Raw genomic sequence first — 16,215 nt, 5'->3', positions numbered from 1 at the left:
TACTTCATTCTTTCTCAAGATTGCTGCAGCTTTTCAGGTCTTTTATGGTTCCATATAAATTTTTGGAGTAATTGTTTTAGCTCTTTGAAGTATGCCATTGGTATTTTAATAAGGATTGCTTTGAATCTGTAGATTACTTTGGGTAGTATAGACATTTTAATGATGTTAATTCTTATAATCCATGAACATGGTATATGCTTCCATTTGTTTGTATCTTCCTCTATTTCTTTTTTCAATGTCCTATAGTTTTTCAAGTAAAGGTCTTTTATCTCCTTGGTTAAGCTTATTCCTAGGTATCTTATTTTTTGTTGTTGCAATGGTAAATGGGATTGCTTTTTTAGTTTATCTTTCTGAGAGTTCATTATCCTATATAATAAAAGCCCAGCGACCGAACGGCGAAACGACCAGAATGAACGGTCAACCAGTCGCTATGATGTGCACTGACCACCGGGGGCAGACACTCAATGCAGGAGCTACCTCCTGGTGGTCAGGGTGCTACCGCAGTGGGAGCGCCGCTCAGCTGACTGGGATGAGCAGCTGCTCCTGCTGGGAGCCCCAGGCTGATGGGCGGGAACACAGGCTGTGATAGTTGCCTCCTCACCCCAGGCTCCTCCTCCTTGCTCCCTGCTGCCTCCTCTGGACGCCCGCAGGCCACGGAGCACCACTGCTGGGCTTGCAGAGCTGACCCCGGAAGCTGGGCGGTGGGTTCCTGGCTGCCACGGGACTGAGGCCTACTCCACTGCCTCTCAGTGCTATTGTCCCTGGGCCCGGCCCCGACCGGGTCCCCTGGAGAGGTGAGTGCTCCGGCTCCATGGAAGATGCTGGACCAGGAAGCAGCCGCTTAGAGGGTCCACAGCTGCTCAGCTGGCCAGGATGAGTGGCGCCCCCACAGCGGGCCGATCCCCACAGGCCACGCCCCCCCCACCAGTGCATGAATCCCGTGCACTGGGCCTGTAGTTGGTGTATAAAAAAGCCATTCATTTGTGGATATCCTGCTACCTTGCCGAATTCATTTATTAAGTCTAGTGGTTTCCTGGTGGAATCTTTAGGGCTTTCTTACAATATTATAGCACTTTTTAAATGGAGTCATATTAGGGCTTCTTTCGTGAAGATTAATGAATATATAACCATTACATGGTTTCTGGACAATCCACACGCAGATAAGAATAAATTGTTATATACTAGTAAATGTAAAATTATGAGTTTAACGTGAATGTTCTATTTCTAGTTCAACATCAGAGGTTTACTTCTAGTCTTCAGCCATATGTAACTTGTATATCCCTCCTCCAACGGTGAGAACCCTGGCTCCCAGCATCATCAGTATATTTACTCATTTGCTCAAAGTAGTTTCTGCAGAGTTGCTACACCCATGCCACTGTAGAAGAAGAAACCTACATAACAGAGTTCAAGATTTGTTTAGTTTTTAATATTTAATTTAACATTAAACATTTAATATTTTTAATGTTTCTTGGGTTTGCTTTTATTTCAGTGTGGTTATTGTATTCATTTAAAATATAGATCCTTTATTTTTTTGGTTGTATATAATTTTAGACTTTTTGCATCTTGTTTTTCCTCCCCTTTTATGGTTATTAAGGAGCTGTTTGCATACAGTTAAATTCACCAGTTTTAAGAGTACAGTTTGATGGATTTGGTAATTGTATCCAATTGTGTAAATTAATTTCTCACCTTCCAGTCCTTTGCATTTGATCCCCTCCCTTACCCTGACTCCAGGCATCCTATGACCTCTGCCTTCTGTCACTATAGTTTTGCTTTTTCAAAAATTTTATCTAAATGGAATCACACTGGCTTGGCTGGTATGGCTCAGTGGTTTAGCGCCGACCTCTGAACCAGGAGGTCACAGTTTGGTTCCGTTCAGGGCACATGCCTTGGTTTTGGGCTAGATCCTCAGTGGGGGGGTTAGGGGTGGGTGGGGGGGAGAGATTAATCAGGGAACTTATATCCACATATGTATAACCCATGGACATAGACAATAAAGTGGTGAAGGCCTTGGGGGGGGTGTGTGGATGTGGGGTGGAAGGGGTCAATGGGGAAAAAAACAAAGGGGACATCTGTAATACTTCAACAATAAAGTTATTTTCCTCATTCTAAGAATACAGGGTATGGCAAAAATAGGTTTATAGTTGTGAGTTCATGAAACCACAGAGTTTATTCTTTTTAAAAAATATATATTTTAATGATTTTTTACAGAGAGGAAGGGAAAGGGATAGAGAGTTAGAAACATCAGTGAAAGAGAAACATTGATCAGCTGCCTCCTGCACACCCCTATTGGGATGTGCCCGCAACCAAGGTACATGCCCTTGACTAGAATTGAACCTGGGACACCTGAGTCTGCAGGCTGATGCTCTGTTCACTGAGCCAAACCGGTTAGGGCACAGAGTTTATTCTTACATTATCATTTATTAACTAGCGGCCTGATGTATGAAATTTGTGCAAGAGTAGGCCTTCCTTCCCCCAGTTGCCAGCTCCGACTTCCCTCTGGCATCTGGGACCTGGGCTTTCCTTGCAGCCGTGGCTTCGTCCGGAAGGTTGGCTGGTCTAATTAGCATATTACGCTTTTATTATTATAGATATTATAGATGCATTTTCCATATGAACAACTGTAAACCTACTTTTGCCCCACCCTGTGTATATGTTTGACATAGAAGTTCGCCATCATATGTTCTTTTAAAAATAATTTAAAGGGTGACATTGGTCAACATGAACATACAGGTTTCAGGTGTGGGTTTTCTATGTTGTAAAATCTGTATATTGCACCATGTGTCCACCACCCAAAGTCAAATCTTCTCCTGTCACCATACATTGGAACTCACTTGTCCCTCCACCTTCTTCCCTCTGGCAACCACCATACTGCTGTTTGTGTTCATGAGTTTCAGTTTTATTTCCCACATGTGAATAAAATCATATGTTTCTTAGCTTTTTCTAACTGACTTATTTCACTTAGCATAATGTTCTCATGGTCCATCCATGCTATTACAAATGGAGCTATTTCATCCTTTCTTATGGCTGAGTAATAATCCATTGTGTATATGTACCACATCTTCTTATCCAGTCCTCTCTCACAGGACACTTTGGTTGTTTCCATGTCTTGACCACCATGAATAATGCTGCAGTGAACCTAGGGGTGCATATATCTTTGTGAATACATGATTTTGAGGTTTTCGGGTACAGAAGCTTTTTAGTTTGATATAGTCCCATTCATTTATTTTTGCCTTTACTTCCCTTGTCTTTGAGCTCAAGTTCATAAAATGTTCTCTATGACCAACGTCCATAAGTTTGGTACCTATATTTTCTTCTATATAACTTATTGTTTCAGGTTGTATATTTAGATCTTTGGGTCATTTTGAATTAATTTTTGTACATGGAATTAAACTGTATCCAGTTTCATTCGTTTGCATATGACTTTCCAGTTTTCCCAGTACCATTTATTGAAGAAACTATCTTTACTCCATTGTGTATTTATGGCTCCTTTGTCAAAAATTATTTGTCCATATACATGTGGTTTTATAGCTGGGCTCGCTATTCTGTTCCATGAACACAGGATATTTTTCCATTTTGTTGTGTCTTTTTCAGTCTCTTTTAATAATGCTTTGTAATTTTCAGTATGTAGGTCTTTCACATTCTTTGTTGTTTATTCCTAGGTATTTTATTCTTTGGGTTGTGATTGCCACAGGAATTGTTTTTTTCTTTTCTTTTTCTGAAGTTTTGTTGTTAGTATACAGGAAGGCAATGGATTTTTGCACATTGATTTTGTATCTTACAACTTTACTATATTTGTTTCTTGTTTCTAATAGTATTTTTGGTGGAGTCTTTAGGGTTTTTTATGTAAAGATTCATGTCGTCTACACAAAGTGATAGTTTGATTTCTTTCTTCCTTATTTGAATGCCTTTTATTTATTTCTCTTGCTTTATTGCTCTGGCTAGTACTTATAGCACTATGTTGAATAACAGTGGTGAGTGTGGACATCCTTGTCTTGTTCCTGATCTTAGAGGAAAAGCTTTCAATTTTTCACCATTGAATATGATATTAACTGAGGGTTTATCATATACTACAGGCCTGGTGCACGGATTTTGTTGTGGCCAAAGGTAAACTGAGGGGGCGGGGGGTGAAAGGATTAAGGAAAGACAGATAAGAGAATGAAAGCTGGGTCTCGGTGGGATGCTGCTCCCTGATGAGGAGACAGCGCCAGCGCCCACAAGCCGTGTCTTTATTTTATAGCAGATGCCACGAGGCAAAGTAGGGGCGTGATCATGTTGTTTACAGCATTCTCGTGAGTTCCAACCTCACTCAACTATATGCACCTGAACTCTAGCACAAGGCACGTGGGGCCATGTGTTTGGACCATAGGTTCAAGCTTACTACCACAGCCATTGGCTATAATTGTGCTGGGTGGGCCCTGCCCTCCAGCTGGGACTTGCACGTGGCAATGAGAGGACCCTGTCTTTCATTAGTCTGAGGCTTGAACCTGGCCAAAACACCGTAACTGCGCCCCACAGGATTTGTGCACTGGTGGGGTCCCTTAGCCGGGCCTGTGCCCTCTTGCAATCCAGGACCCCTCAGGGGATGTTGGGCTGCCAGTTTTGGACTGCGGGGATTGGGCCGAAACCGGTAGTCTGACATCCCTCGAGGGAAGTAGTAGTGTGCGAAGTGGCAGGAGGAGCCCAAGCCCAGGCTGGCAGCGCGCCGCTCATGCTCATCCTGGCCCTGCTGTGCCTGCCATTGCCTCTCAGTAGCGCTGCTGCGGAGGCAGGAAAGGCTCATACTGCAGCTGCGTTTACCAGCCGTGAGCCTGGTGTCTGGCGCCCGTGGGTCAGCTGAGCAGCACTCCCACTGTGGGAGCGCACTGACCACCAGAGGACAGCTTCTGCCTTGAGCATCTGCCCCCTGGTGGTCAATGCATGTCATAGGGACCAGTTGACTGGTCGAGCGGTTGTTCGGTCACTTAGGTTTTTATATATATAGATGGCCTTTGTTATGTTGAGGTCCTTTCATTCTATTTCTATTTTATTGAGTGTTTTAATCATAAATGGGTATTGTATCTTATCAAATGCTTTGTCTACATCTCTTGATAAGATCATATAATTTTTGCCCTTTCTTATGTTGATGTGGTGTATTACATTGATTAATTTGTATATGTTGAACCATCCTTGTGCCCCTGAAATGAACCCCACTTGATCGTGATGTATCATTTTTTGGATGTACTGTTGTATTTAATTTGCTAGTATTTTGTTTAGAATTTTTGCATCTGTATTCATCAGATATACTGGTCTTAGTTTTCTTTTTTTGTGTTATCTTTGCCAGGAATTGATATCAGGGTTATATTGGCCTAATAGAATGTGTTAGGAAGGTTTGCCTCTTCTTCAGTTTTATTGGAAGAGTTTGAGAAGGATAGGTTTTAAATCTTCTTTAAACATTTGGTAGAATTCACTGGTGAAGCCACCTGGTCCTGGAATTTTATATTTTTTTGATGGTGGTTTAAATTTCCTCACTACTGATAGGTCTTTTTAGATTTTCCGTTCTTCATGATTTAATCAAGGAAGGTTATACAATTCTAGGAACTTATCTATTTCTTCATTGTTATTAAATTTGGTGACATAGTCTTTCATAATATTCTAGTATGATCTTTTCTATATCTAAGATATCTGTGGTGACTTCTCTCTCATTTCTGATTTTGTTTATATGGGTCTTTTCCCTTTTTACCTTAGTGAGTCTAGCCAGGGCTTTGTCAATTTCATTGATCTTTTCTAAGAACCAACTCTTTGTTTTATTAAATTTTTATATAGTCTTTTTGTTCTGTATTTCATTCATTTCTGCTCTAATTTTTATTATTTTCTCGTTTTCTGCTTACTTTGGGTTGCTTTTTTTTTTTTTCTAGTACTTTAAGATGTGATGTTAGGTTGTTTACTCGGCATTTCTCTTATTTCTTGAGATAGGCCTGTAATGATAGAAACTTCCCTCTTATTCCTGCTTATGCTGCATCCCAGTTCTAATAGGTTGTATTGCCATTCTCATTTATTTCTATATTTCTTTTGATCACATCTTTTTTTGACCCAGTCATTTATTAGAAGTATGTTGTTTAGTCTCCATGTATTTGTGGGTTTCTTTACTTCATTTTTGCAATTGATTTCTAATTTCAAGGCATCGTGGTCAGAGAATATGCTTTGTATAGTTTCAGTCTTCTTGAATTTGTTGATGCTAGTTTTGTGATAAAACTAATGGTCTATCCTTGAGAATGTTCCATGTGCACTGGAAAATAATGTATAATCTGATGTTCTAGGATGAACGGTTCTGTAAATGTCAGTTATGTCCCTTTGGTCTAGTGTTTCATTTAAGGCCAATATTTCTTTATTGATTTTCTGTTTGGTTGATCTGCCTAGAGCTGTCAATGGAGTATTAAGGTCCCCAACTATGATTGTGTTTTGATCTGTTTCTCCCTGTTGTTCTGTGAGTAGTTGCTTTATATATTTCAGTGCTCCCTGGTTGGGTGCATACATATTAAGAAGTGTTATGTTTTCTTGATGTAGTGTGCCCTTTATCATTATAAAGTGTCCAGCTTTGTCTGTTGTTATCTTTAAATCTATTTTTTCAGATATAAGTATGGCTATACCTGCTTTTCTGTGGATGTTATTTGCTTGGAGAATCATTTTCCACCCTTTGACTTTGAATTCTTTGTCTTTGCAGCTTAGATGTGTCTCTGGTAGGCTGCGTATGGTTGGGTTTTGTTTTTTGATCCGCTCTGCTACTCTGTGCCTCTTAATTGGTGAGTTCAGACAATTGCCATTTAGGGTAATTATTGATTTATGAGGATTTCCTATAGTCATTTTATCTTTTGTCTTCTGGTAACTCTGTGCCTCCATCGGTTCTTTTCCTTTGTTTCTGTCTGTTGTTTTTGTTTGGTAGTATTACATACCTCTTTTTTGAAGCCATGTGTCCTGGCTTAGGGATTTTTGTGTGCATTTATCATTAGGTTTATAAAAAATAAACTTGCATATGTACTGTAACTTTTTTTATTTTGAGTGTGTCTGATCTTTATCCTCCTTTGCCACTTCAGACGTTTACCCCTCCCCTTTTATGTTTGTTGTCACAAATTAACCCTGTTTATGCTATAAATGTGATCTTACTGGTAGTGTTGTAGCCTTATGTTCTTTCTTTCAGGTGGAATAACTCCCTTGAGCATGTCCTGCAATGAAAGTTTTCTGGTGATAAAATCCCTCAGCTTCTGTATGTCTTGGAATGTCTTTATTTTCTTCATATTTAAAGGATAACTTTGCTGGATATATTATTTGTGGCTGGTAATTTCTCTCTTTCAGGTATTTGAATATTTGGTTCCACTCTCTTCTGGCTTGTGGAGTTTCTGCTGAGAAGTCAGATGAAATTCTGATGAGTTTTCCTTTGTAGGTCACCTCCTTCTTTTTCCTGGCTGCTTTGAGAATATTTTTCTTTGTCATTAATTTTTTACAGTTTTAACACAAAGTATCTGGTAGAGGGCCTTTTTGGATTGAAGTAACTAAATTTGTTTGTTTCTTGGATTCGAGGATCTAGTTCTTCCCATAGGTTTGGGAAGTTCTCATTCACTATTGGTTCGAATACACTCTCCATTCCATGCTACTTTTCCTCTTCCTCTGGAATGCCTATAATTCTAATTTGGCTTTTTCTGATGGAGTCAGATAATTCTTGAAGATCTCTTTCATTTTTCTTTATGCTCAGTCACTAATTCTTTACTCCATCTGGTTGGCTCTGTTTTCTATACTCAGTAGTTCACTCTTAAAATCCTTAACTGCATGCTTCATTTCCAGGGTTTCTGATTGATTCTTTTTTAAAGTCTCGATCTTTTTAGTAAAGTACTTGTTTTTGTTCATTGATTTTCTGAATGCATTGAATTGCCTGTCTGTATTTTCTTCCATCTTATTGAGTATTTTCAGAACGCAATCATTTTTTTAAAATATATTTTTTATTTATTTCAGAGAGGAAGGGAGAGGAAGAGAGAGAAACATCAATGATGAGAGAGAATAATCGATCCACTGCCTCCTGTGCACCCCTCACTGGGGATGGAGCCCATAACCTGGGCATGTGCCCTGACCAGGAATCAGTGGAGAGCCACATGGCAGAATTTCGTTCTCTGTCACTCAGACACTGTTCCCTCCCTCACCCCCTTGCCCTGCTTCCTTTCTTCTCTTGACTGTAGAGCGAGCTCCCAGTGCAGGGCTGTGTCTGTGGGCTATTTGCGCTTTCCTCCCTTCTCGTTTTCCTGTTTATTCCTGTTTGCCTACCTTTAGATATTTCAATGTGCAGGTCTCTCAAGCATATGTCTATATTGAGCAGGGATTTCTTTGTTGAATGATAGTTGGTTAACTTGTTGAAATTTCAGGGTTGGGGAGGACAAGGGTCTTTCTCATGCTGCCATTCCTCCGATGACTGGCCATCATATATTCTTAAGTGAAAAGATATATTGCAGAAAATTTTGTACAAAATTAGTCTATTTATTTACTTTTTTATTACTTTATTCTAGGATAATTTCAAACTTAAATATATCTATATCTATCTATCTATCTATCTATCTATCTATTTATCTATCTAAAGGATATACTGATCCTATCAAGTTTCTTTTGTTTTGTTTTTTAAATCATCACTGGAGGATATCTTTCCATTGATTTTTAGAGAGGGTGGAAGGGGTGGGGGGAGAGAAACATCCATGTGAGACACATCAATTGGTTGCCTTCTGCACACATCCCTTGACCAGGTTCACTCCCTGACCAGGGCCGGGATGGAACCTGCAATCCAGGTACATGTCCTTGACTGGGAATCGAACCTGAGACCCTCCGGTGTGCAGGCCAATAGTCTAACCACCAAGTCATGTGGGCTAGGGCCCACTATCAACTTGTAAAAATTTTTTTATTTCAGAGAGGAAGGAAGAGGGAGAGATAGAAACTTCAATGATGAGGCAGAGTCATTGATCGGCTGCCTCCTGCACACCCCTACTGGGGATCGAGCCTGCAGCCCGGGCATGTGCCCTTGACCGGAATTGAACCTGGCACCCTTCAGTTCACAGGCCAATGCTCCATCCACTGAACCAAACCAATTAGGGCAGCCCACTATCAATTTTTAATTATACCTTTGTACAGTTCATGTTTTATTATTTATAGACTTAAACAATTCAAACAAATTCACTGAAAGAATTCATTCAGGAACAATTAATGAATCAAGGCATTAAATTGAAGAGAATATGTTCATTTTCATAGATTGTTCTAAAAATGACCTTTCACAAGTTTTTTTTTATTATTATTTAATTTAATCAATACTTCTCAAACAATTACTTAAATTCATAAGAGATTTATTCATTTTATATGGCTACTATCACAAATCACCACCACAAACTGGGTGGCTTAAAGCAGTAGAAATGTACTTTCACAGGTCTGCAGCCCAGAAGTCTGAAATGAAGGTGTGTGCAGAGTTGTATTCCTTCCAGAAGAACAGGGGAGAATCAGTTACTTGCCTCTTCCAGGTTCTGGTGGCTGCTGACATTCCTTGGTTTGAGATTTCACTCCAATATCTGCCTTCATCTTTATACGGCCTCTCCTCTGTGTGTCTGTCTCAAAACTCCTGCCTCTCTCTTATAAGGTCACCTTATCAATGGATTTAGGGCTTACCTGGATAATCATCTCAAGTTCCTTAACTTACTTTCATCTGTTATCCAATTTTTTGCAAATAAAGCAGGGGTCCTCAAACTTTTTAAACAGGGGGCCAGTTCACTGTCCCTCAGACCGTTGGAGGGCCGGACTATAGTTTTAAAAAAAAACTATGAACAAATTCCTATGCACACAGCGGCAGCAAAAACACCTGGTGGGCCAGATAAATGTTTTCGGCGGGCTGCATGTGGCCCACGGGCCGTAGTTTGAGGACCCCTGAAATAAAGTAACATCCACAGGTTCCAGAAATTAGAACATTTGGTTATCACCATTCAGCCCACTACAGAGAGGTATGGGTATATGTTTAAAACATGTCTTCTAAGCTAAAAAATTAAAATTTTAAAATTTCTTTGCAGCATTTTAATATCCAGAAATTTAATTACTGTTAAGCATTTTATATTTAAGATGCATTTTAAAGAAATTAAAGTTATTAATTTTTATTTTTTGACTAAATAATATGTATATCATTTATATATATACTATTTCACTCTTGGCAGAATTATTTTATTTAATAGCATATTTAAGTGACTACTATTTTAGATTTTTAGGTCTTATTTTCATTTCATTTTAATTTATGAAGAATTGTTATGCTATTAGGTGGTACAATATATGATTACGTACACTACAGACAAATAGATATTTGATATAATTGGGTATGGTAATTGAAGTAGATTTTCATTTTTAAATTTTTGAATGAATAGTATTAGTTTAAATTATAAGTAAATTATAAAATGTCTAACTTAAAAATTAGATATTATAATACTCGGTGCTGTAGAATTTTAAACTTATTACTTCCCAGCTGTTTCTTGACATCATTGTTTTAAATATTGACATAAATGGTAGATTAGGCAAAAATGATGGCAATGTATTTTGCATTGGAAATTCTGTTTGGGGCAGAAATAGTTGCACATTCTCATGGAATAACTGATTTTCTTACTGTTATAAACTATGTTATTATACCCTAAAAAACTGCATATTTATCCATATGTGTAAAATTGGAAGATTTTAAGAAATTAAATAATAAAATTCTTTAAATCTTGTTGACATTTTTTCCTTCAGATCTCAGTGAACTCTAGGTGGTTAGTATTATAGAAATATATAGTTCAGTCTTCCTGTAATATGTACATACACTTTTGACTATTAATTGTAACCTTTGAGGAAATACCCTTCATTCATTTGTTAATCCTCACTCAAGGATATTTTTCCATTGATTTTTTGAGAGAATGGAAGGGAGGTAGAGAGGCAGAGAGAAAGAAACATTCATGTGAGACAAACACATCGATTGTTGCTTCCTGCATGTGCCCAGGGCTGGGGATCAAGTTTGCAACTGAGGTACATGCCCTTAACTGGAGTTGAATCAGGACCCTTCAGTCCGCCAGCCAAGGCTCTATCCACTGAGCCAAACCAGCTAGGGCAGGAAATACCGTTATTGTTAGGCAAATTTCATTCTTTTGCTTTCTTCTAAAAACCCAGAAGACATCTTTTGAGTATCATTATGTTTTGAAAATATTTTCTAGAATAAGCACCAAGGGTACAGTGTTTAAGAAGGAAGAAGCCCTGACTGGTTTGGCTCAGGTGATAGAGCGTCAGCCTTCGGACTGAAGGGACCCAGATTCGATTCCGGTCAAGGGCATGTACCTTGGTTGCGGGCACATCCCCGGTGGGGAGTGTGCAGGAGGAAGCTGATCGACGTTTCTCATCGATGTTTCTAACTCTCTGTCCCTCTCTCTTCCTCTCTGTAAAAAATCAATAAAATATATTTAAAAAAAAAAAGAAGGAAGAAAACCAATATTTATTTGGCATCTACTTTTTAGCAAACATGTGCTAAGTATTTCATGCTTTCTCATTTATTCTTAAGAACAACTCTATCGGTCAGTATTTCCAGTAATGGCTCCATCTTCTTTAGAGGAGGAAACTGAGGCACAAGAAGATAAGTTGCCTAGGATCCCACATATATTCAAGGGTGAGGCTGAGATTTGTATCTAGTTCTAAACAGATTAGATGACAGTCTCTCCAAGTTATTTATAAAAATGCCTTCTAAATTTTGTTATGATATCATGCATTTTTAAATAGCGTTTCTTAAGTAAACTTTTAACTGAGTATGCAGTCTCCTGGGGTGAACCCTGACAGGTCCTTGGCATGGACTCTGCAGGTACTGATGTATTGCCGTGGTCACTGAACAGGGCATCAGGTCTGAAGTGACCTTTCCACCTGACATATGCTTTTATAGTTATCACCTCTGTGCTGAGAAAATATGACAGAAATATATAATCTTACATGTTAAAATGAGTTAAAAAATAACCTTAGCTCTGCTTCTGAATTAAAGTATGAAAATGTTGAATTAAAGGAAGGACATAAATTATAACCTCTAATGAAAGTAAAAATATCCAGGCTTTCATTTTATACTTCTAAATTTATGTGAAAATATGGTTTGCAAAAATGAATAATAACATAGATAGGTGCCCATTGCCACAATACTTTGTAATATCTCAATTATGGAGTTTCAAGGGGTTTACAAATGTTTTTTTGCTCAGCTATTATAATTTTTTTATGCCAAATAAACATTCTAGTGATACTGTCTTCTTGAGTTGGTATATGTATGGGGGAAATACTTTAATATCTGAAAGTGAGTCATAAAAAATAGTTGTGATTTATTGTCACCTATCTTCTTACAGTTATTATCTAAAAATTATCATGCTTATTTATTTTGATGTCAGAGAAAAGCAGCTATTGAAATAATGTTGAAAATACTCTTTGTAGCTATTACACTGCAAAAAAAATTAATCTCTAATAAATTATGTGTACTTTTATAAGTCTCTGTTTCCAAAGGATGAATGTGGGAGAGAATAAGAGATAAAAATTATCTTATTGATATACTTCAATTTGTTTTTCTTGTGAGGAGATAGATATCTCTTGAATGCTTATTAAATGAGTTTTTAAAAATCCTGTGTGATCTTCATAGCAAACACAAATTCTAAAACTATAATAGCCTATTTTATTTCCTTTGCTATCTCTACTCCCCCAAAACAACAACAACAACAACAAGGCCACAAATGTCAGAAACTTAAAGCTAATTTAGTACATATTTGGAGTCTTAGCTTCCAAAACTAGTATGATAGTATTTTATTTGTGAAGCAAGGTTGTCATCTAGTGGTGGTTTTAAGTAGTACATTCTTTAGGATGAGTAATAAATCAGCATTTTAAAGAAAGTGCTTAACAAAAGAAATATTGGTTTCAATTTTTCAGAATCCAGATACTTTTAAATGTTTTAAATTTGCTATAACTTTACAAAGGATTTTCCTTAGTACTTTAATTTCCATCTTTCAATCTTTAATGGGCCATAAACATTTTTATCTGGCCACTGAACTGTTGAAGTTTGAGTAGTGTGGATGTTAATCATAATGTAAACAATGCAGTTCCCAATTCTTCCCATCTCTAGAAGTTGTTTCTTTAGAAAAAAAATGAAGCTTTTGTAATACTCAGTAAAAAAATGTTTTTACTTTTTGCATATTCATCCTTTCAGTGTTTGTACAAGTTAATTTTATGAAACATTTGCATTTAAAATGTTAGGTTTTCATGATGATTTATTTGCTTTTGGTACTTTTATTTTTATACTATAATATTCAGAAAAGTTAGAATAGAAGAAATTTAAGTGGATTTTATGTTGTATGTGTGTGTAACTATATGTGTGCAGGAATAATTTATATTATAGGGTAGCTAAATGGTGGACATAATATACATTTGTACATGCAAAGAAATCATAAAAGTAAAAACTGAAAAGTGCATTTTAAAGGAATTTATTTTTGAATAAAATAAGTCATTTATTGAAAACAGTTTATTAATATCAACACTGAGTGGTTTTATGTAGAGGTACTTTAAATAATACATAACTTTATTCATGTTATTCATTCATATGTTCATGGAGGGAGTTAATTTTAAGCTAATTTTTAGGTCTTATTGTGATTGTTGGAATAAAGATTGTGGTATTAATTTCTGCATATTAGCTAGCCACTTTGCCTAAAGATGGAAAGAAGATGGTACTAATAGAAGAAGTACTCAGTTTTTAAGGGAAATGAAATAAAAGACCTTTTAAAAAAATATTTCACCATGTGTATGTCATAGTTACTCCCACTTCTGAATTACCTTTAGTGGAATTCTAATCCTCCTATTTGTTGTGCTTAACAGAGAAATAGGCATGGAATTCCATGGATTCACTTAACTTGTGGAGAGTGTACCAGTTTATATTCTTTTTGGAGATTTTTTAGCCTCTCATATATCTATAAACTGTAATAAACATTGATTTCATCTGTACCAAGTTTTGAGAAGCGATTTTGTGTCCAAGTCTTAGTAGCCCTGTTATCTTACTAATCTTATTAATATAGTTAAATACTGTATTTTCTCAAATTGTATTCATCAATGGGAATTTATAAGCCACTTTCTTTCCTCCTAGAGGAGGAAATTAGCAAGTTATTATTTCAATGTCTCTGGCTGCATATGAGAATAATAGCAAAAGCCAAACTTGGGGGCAGGTTTATTATAATTCACTTATACTGTGGAGATGGAAACAGGGTAGGGAGGGTGAATAGAGAGATCTTTATTCAGGTGATTTTTAAAAATTATATTTTAATTTCTTGGGAATTTTTAGTAAGTTGCCAACTTTCATATTTGCTAACATTAAAGATACTTTTTAATATAAGCAATTTTCTGATTATATCTCATGTTTTATTCTCTCCTGTCTCCATATTAGCTTGGGTAATTTGGAGTTAGTTAAATGTATTTTCTTTGTCGTTAAGGAAGAATTCATTTATTAAATTCCCATTTGGTCTTTGGATAATATACTAGTATGTGGTTCAATAATCTCAATGTGGTAGCAAATAATCATGTGTAGATCAGAGACCCCAAAACCACATGAGGCCATTTGATTTGGGTTTTATTTAGAGACAGTTCAGACCACCATGTACCAGTCATCCTCCAGATATCGCCTTCATTTTTTTATTGAGTCTCTATCTATTTGGAAAGAATGTTTTCACTCTTGGTTTTTTCATTGGCATATTAAAGAGTTTTCATGTGTCACTCTAGACGGGTTTAGCTCAGTGGATAGATCTCCTTAGTTCGATTCTAGTCAAGGGCACATATTCAGGTTGCGGGCTCGATCCCCAGTAGGGGGCATGCAGGAGGCAGCTGATCAATGATTCTCATTGATGTTTATCTCTCCCTCTCTCTTCCTTCCTGAAATCAATAAAAATATATACAAAATTAATTAAAGAAAATAATTTTCATGTGTCATCAGCCTGATTTGTAGATGCAGGAATAGATCTGTCTTTGATTATTTTAGGGATTCAGCTCTCAGTTCAGACTTGAATGGCCATTCACTGCCTGGATGTGTGGAGGTGAGTGGAGGGTAAAACTTTAATGTTTGCTTTTTTCGTGTTAATGGCCAATTAGAACTCCTTAAAATTATATATATGTATATAGAAATCCGAGATATATGTAGAAATTGTATGTATATAGAACTCTGAGATAAGGGTGAAGTCTATATATTTCTAGTTCATAAAATATTTAGGCCAACCTAAATGATTTGATACCTTTTAGTCTGATGTAGATGACTCTGGTAAGAACATTTTTTACATGCATAATTATGTTCACTGCTCTGCAGGAGTCATACAAAGTGACCTGAAACACATAGTCTTTCCTCCTTTGCTTGCAAAGAATGTCAGCTACAAATAGTATGTCATTTGAGAGACACTTAATGGCACAATCCTGCATGTCAGAGTCAACTTGGAAGTATACTAGAGCAAACAAGCAGGTACATTTAATAAACTGATCAGGCCTGTGTGCCTCATGTAGGCTTGTACATTGCTTTACAAAAAACTGAAAGTTATAAATGAGGTCTGATAATAGCTGCTTTACCTGTCCTTGGGGGAAAGCCCCTAAAATCTAAATTTAGAATCAATTCCAAAGAACTCATACGTAGCCTTGTTCAAATTCATAAGAGTTTTAATAGGAGAAACTAACATAACACGGGCAAAGCAGCTGCTCCCAGTGACCGGCCTGGAAAAGATCATATGTCCCAGGACAGGAACTCCTTTTTGTAGGGAGTTAATGGTAAAACCATAGGTAGTTACATAGACCATCAGAAAAAACAATGCATTTCTAAGTTAACACAATATCAGGCAGTTATCTACGCTACACATTCATTAACCTCCTTCCTGGGAACGTGACACTTACCTTTGGGCAGAATTCTGGTTTTCTGGGTAGTCAGCTGACCTAGGCTACAGAGAGTTACTAGTAAACAGTCACAGAAGGTTAAACACAGAGAGTCCAACATTTTCCAGACACCTTTACTGCTGGAGTCACATTGCATCTGCTAGTGAGTTCCTGACAGTCCCCGTTGAGCAGTCAGCTGGAGCTGAGTTATGGCTGCCCCCTTAGGTGGGCCATGTATGCTTCACTTTGTCTCCATCCTTTTCATTATGTTAAACTCCAGATTTAAGCTGCTCTCAGAGATGG

The 16,215-nt window shown here is 37.3% G+C and overlaps 1 protein-coding gene across 9 annotated transcripts in view; it reads left to right on the top strand.

Annotated features, from left to right (window-relative positions):
• Positions 1–16,215, top strand: part of TDRD3 (tudor domain containing 3) — a 203,792-nt gene that overhangs the window by 46,164 nt on the left and 141,413 nt on the right. The window contains exon 1 of one of the 9 annotated variants that reach the window (XM_036297579.1): positions 15,041–15,095. The exons of the other annotated variants lie outside the window; for them this stretch is intronic. Coding sequence (XP_036153472.1) covers positions 15,067–15,095 — 29 coding nt within the window. The 5' untranslated portion in view covers positions 15,041–15,066. Of the gene's footprint in view, positions 1–15,040; positions 15,096–16,215 lie in introns of those variants that run through there. 9 annotated transcript variants of the gene reach the window in all.

The sequence above is a fragment of the Myotis myotis genome, unplaced genomic scaffold (genome assembly GCF_014108235.1).
Source record: "Myotis myotis isolate mMyoMyo1 unplaced genomic scaffold, mMyoMyo1.p scaffold_m19_p_3, whole genome shotgun sequence".
NCBI lineage: Eukaryota > Metazoa > Chordata > Mammalia > Chiroptera > Vespertilionidae > Myotis > Myotis myotis.
The sequence above is the reverse complement of the archived record's forward strand: the minus strand, read 5'-3'. Positions and strand labels throughout refer to the sequence as shown.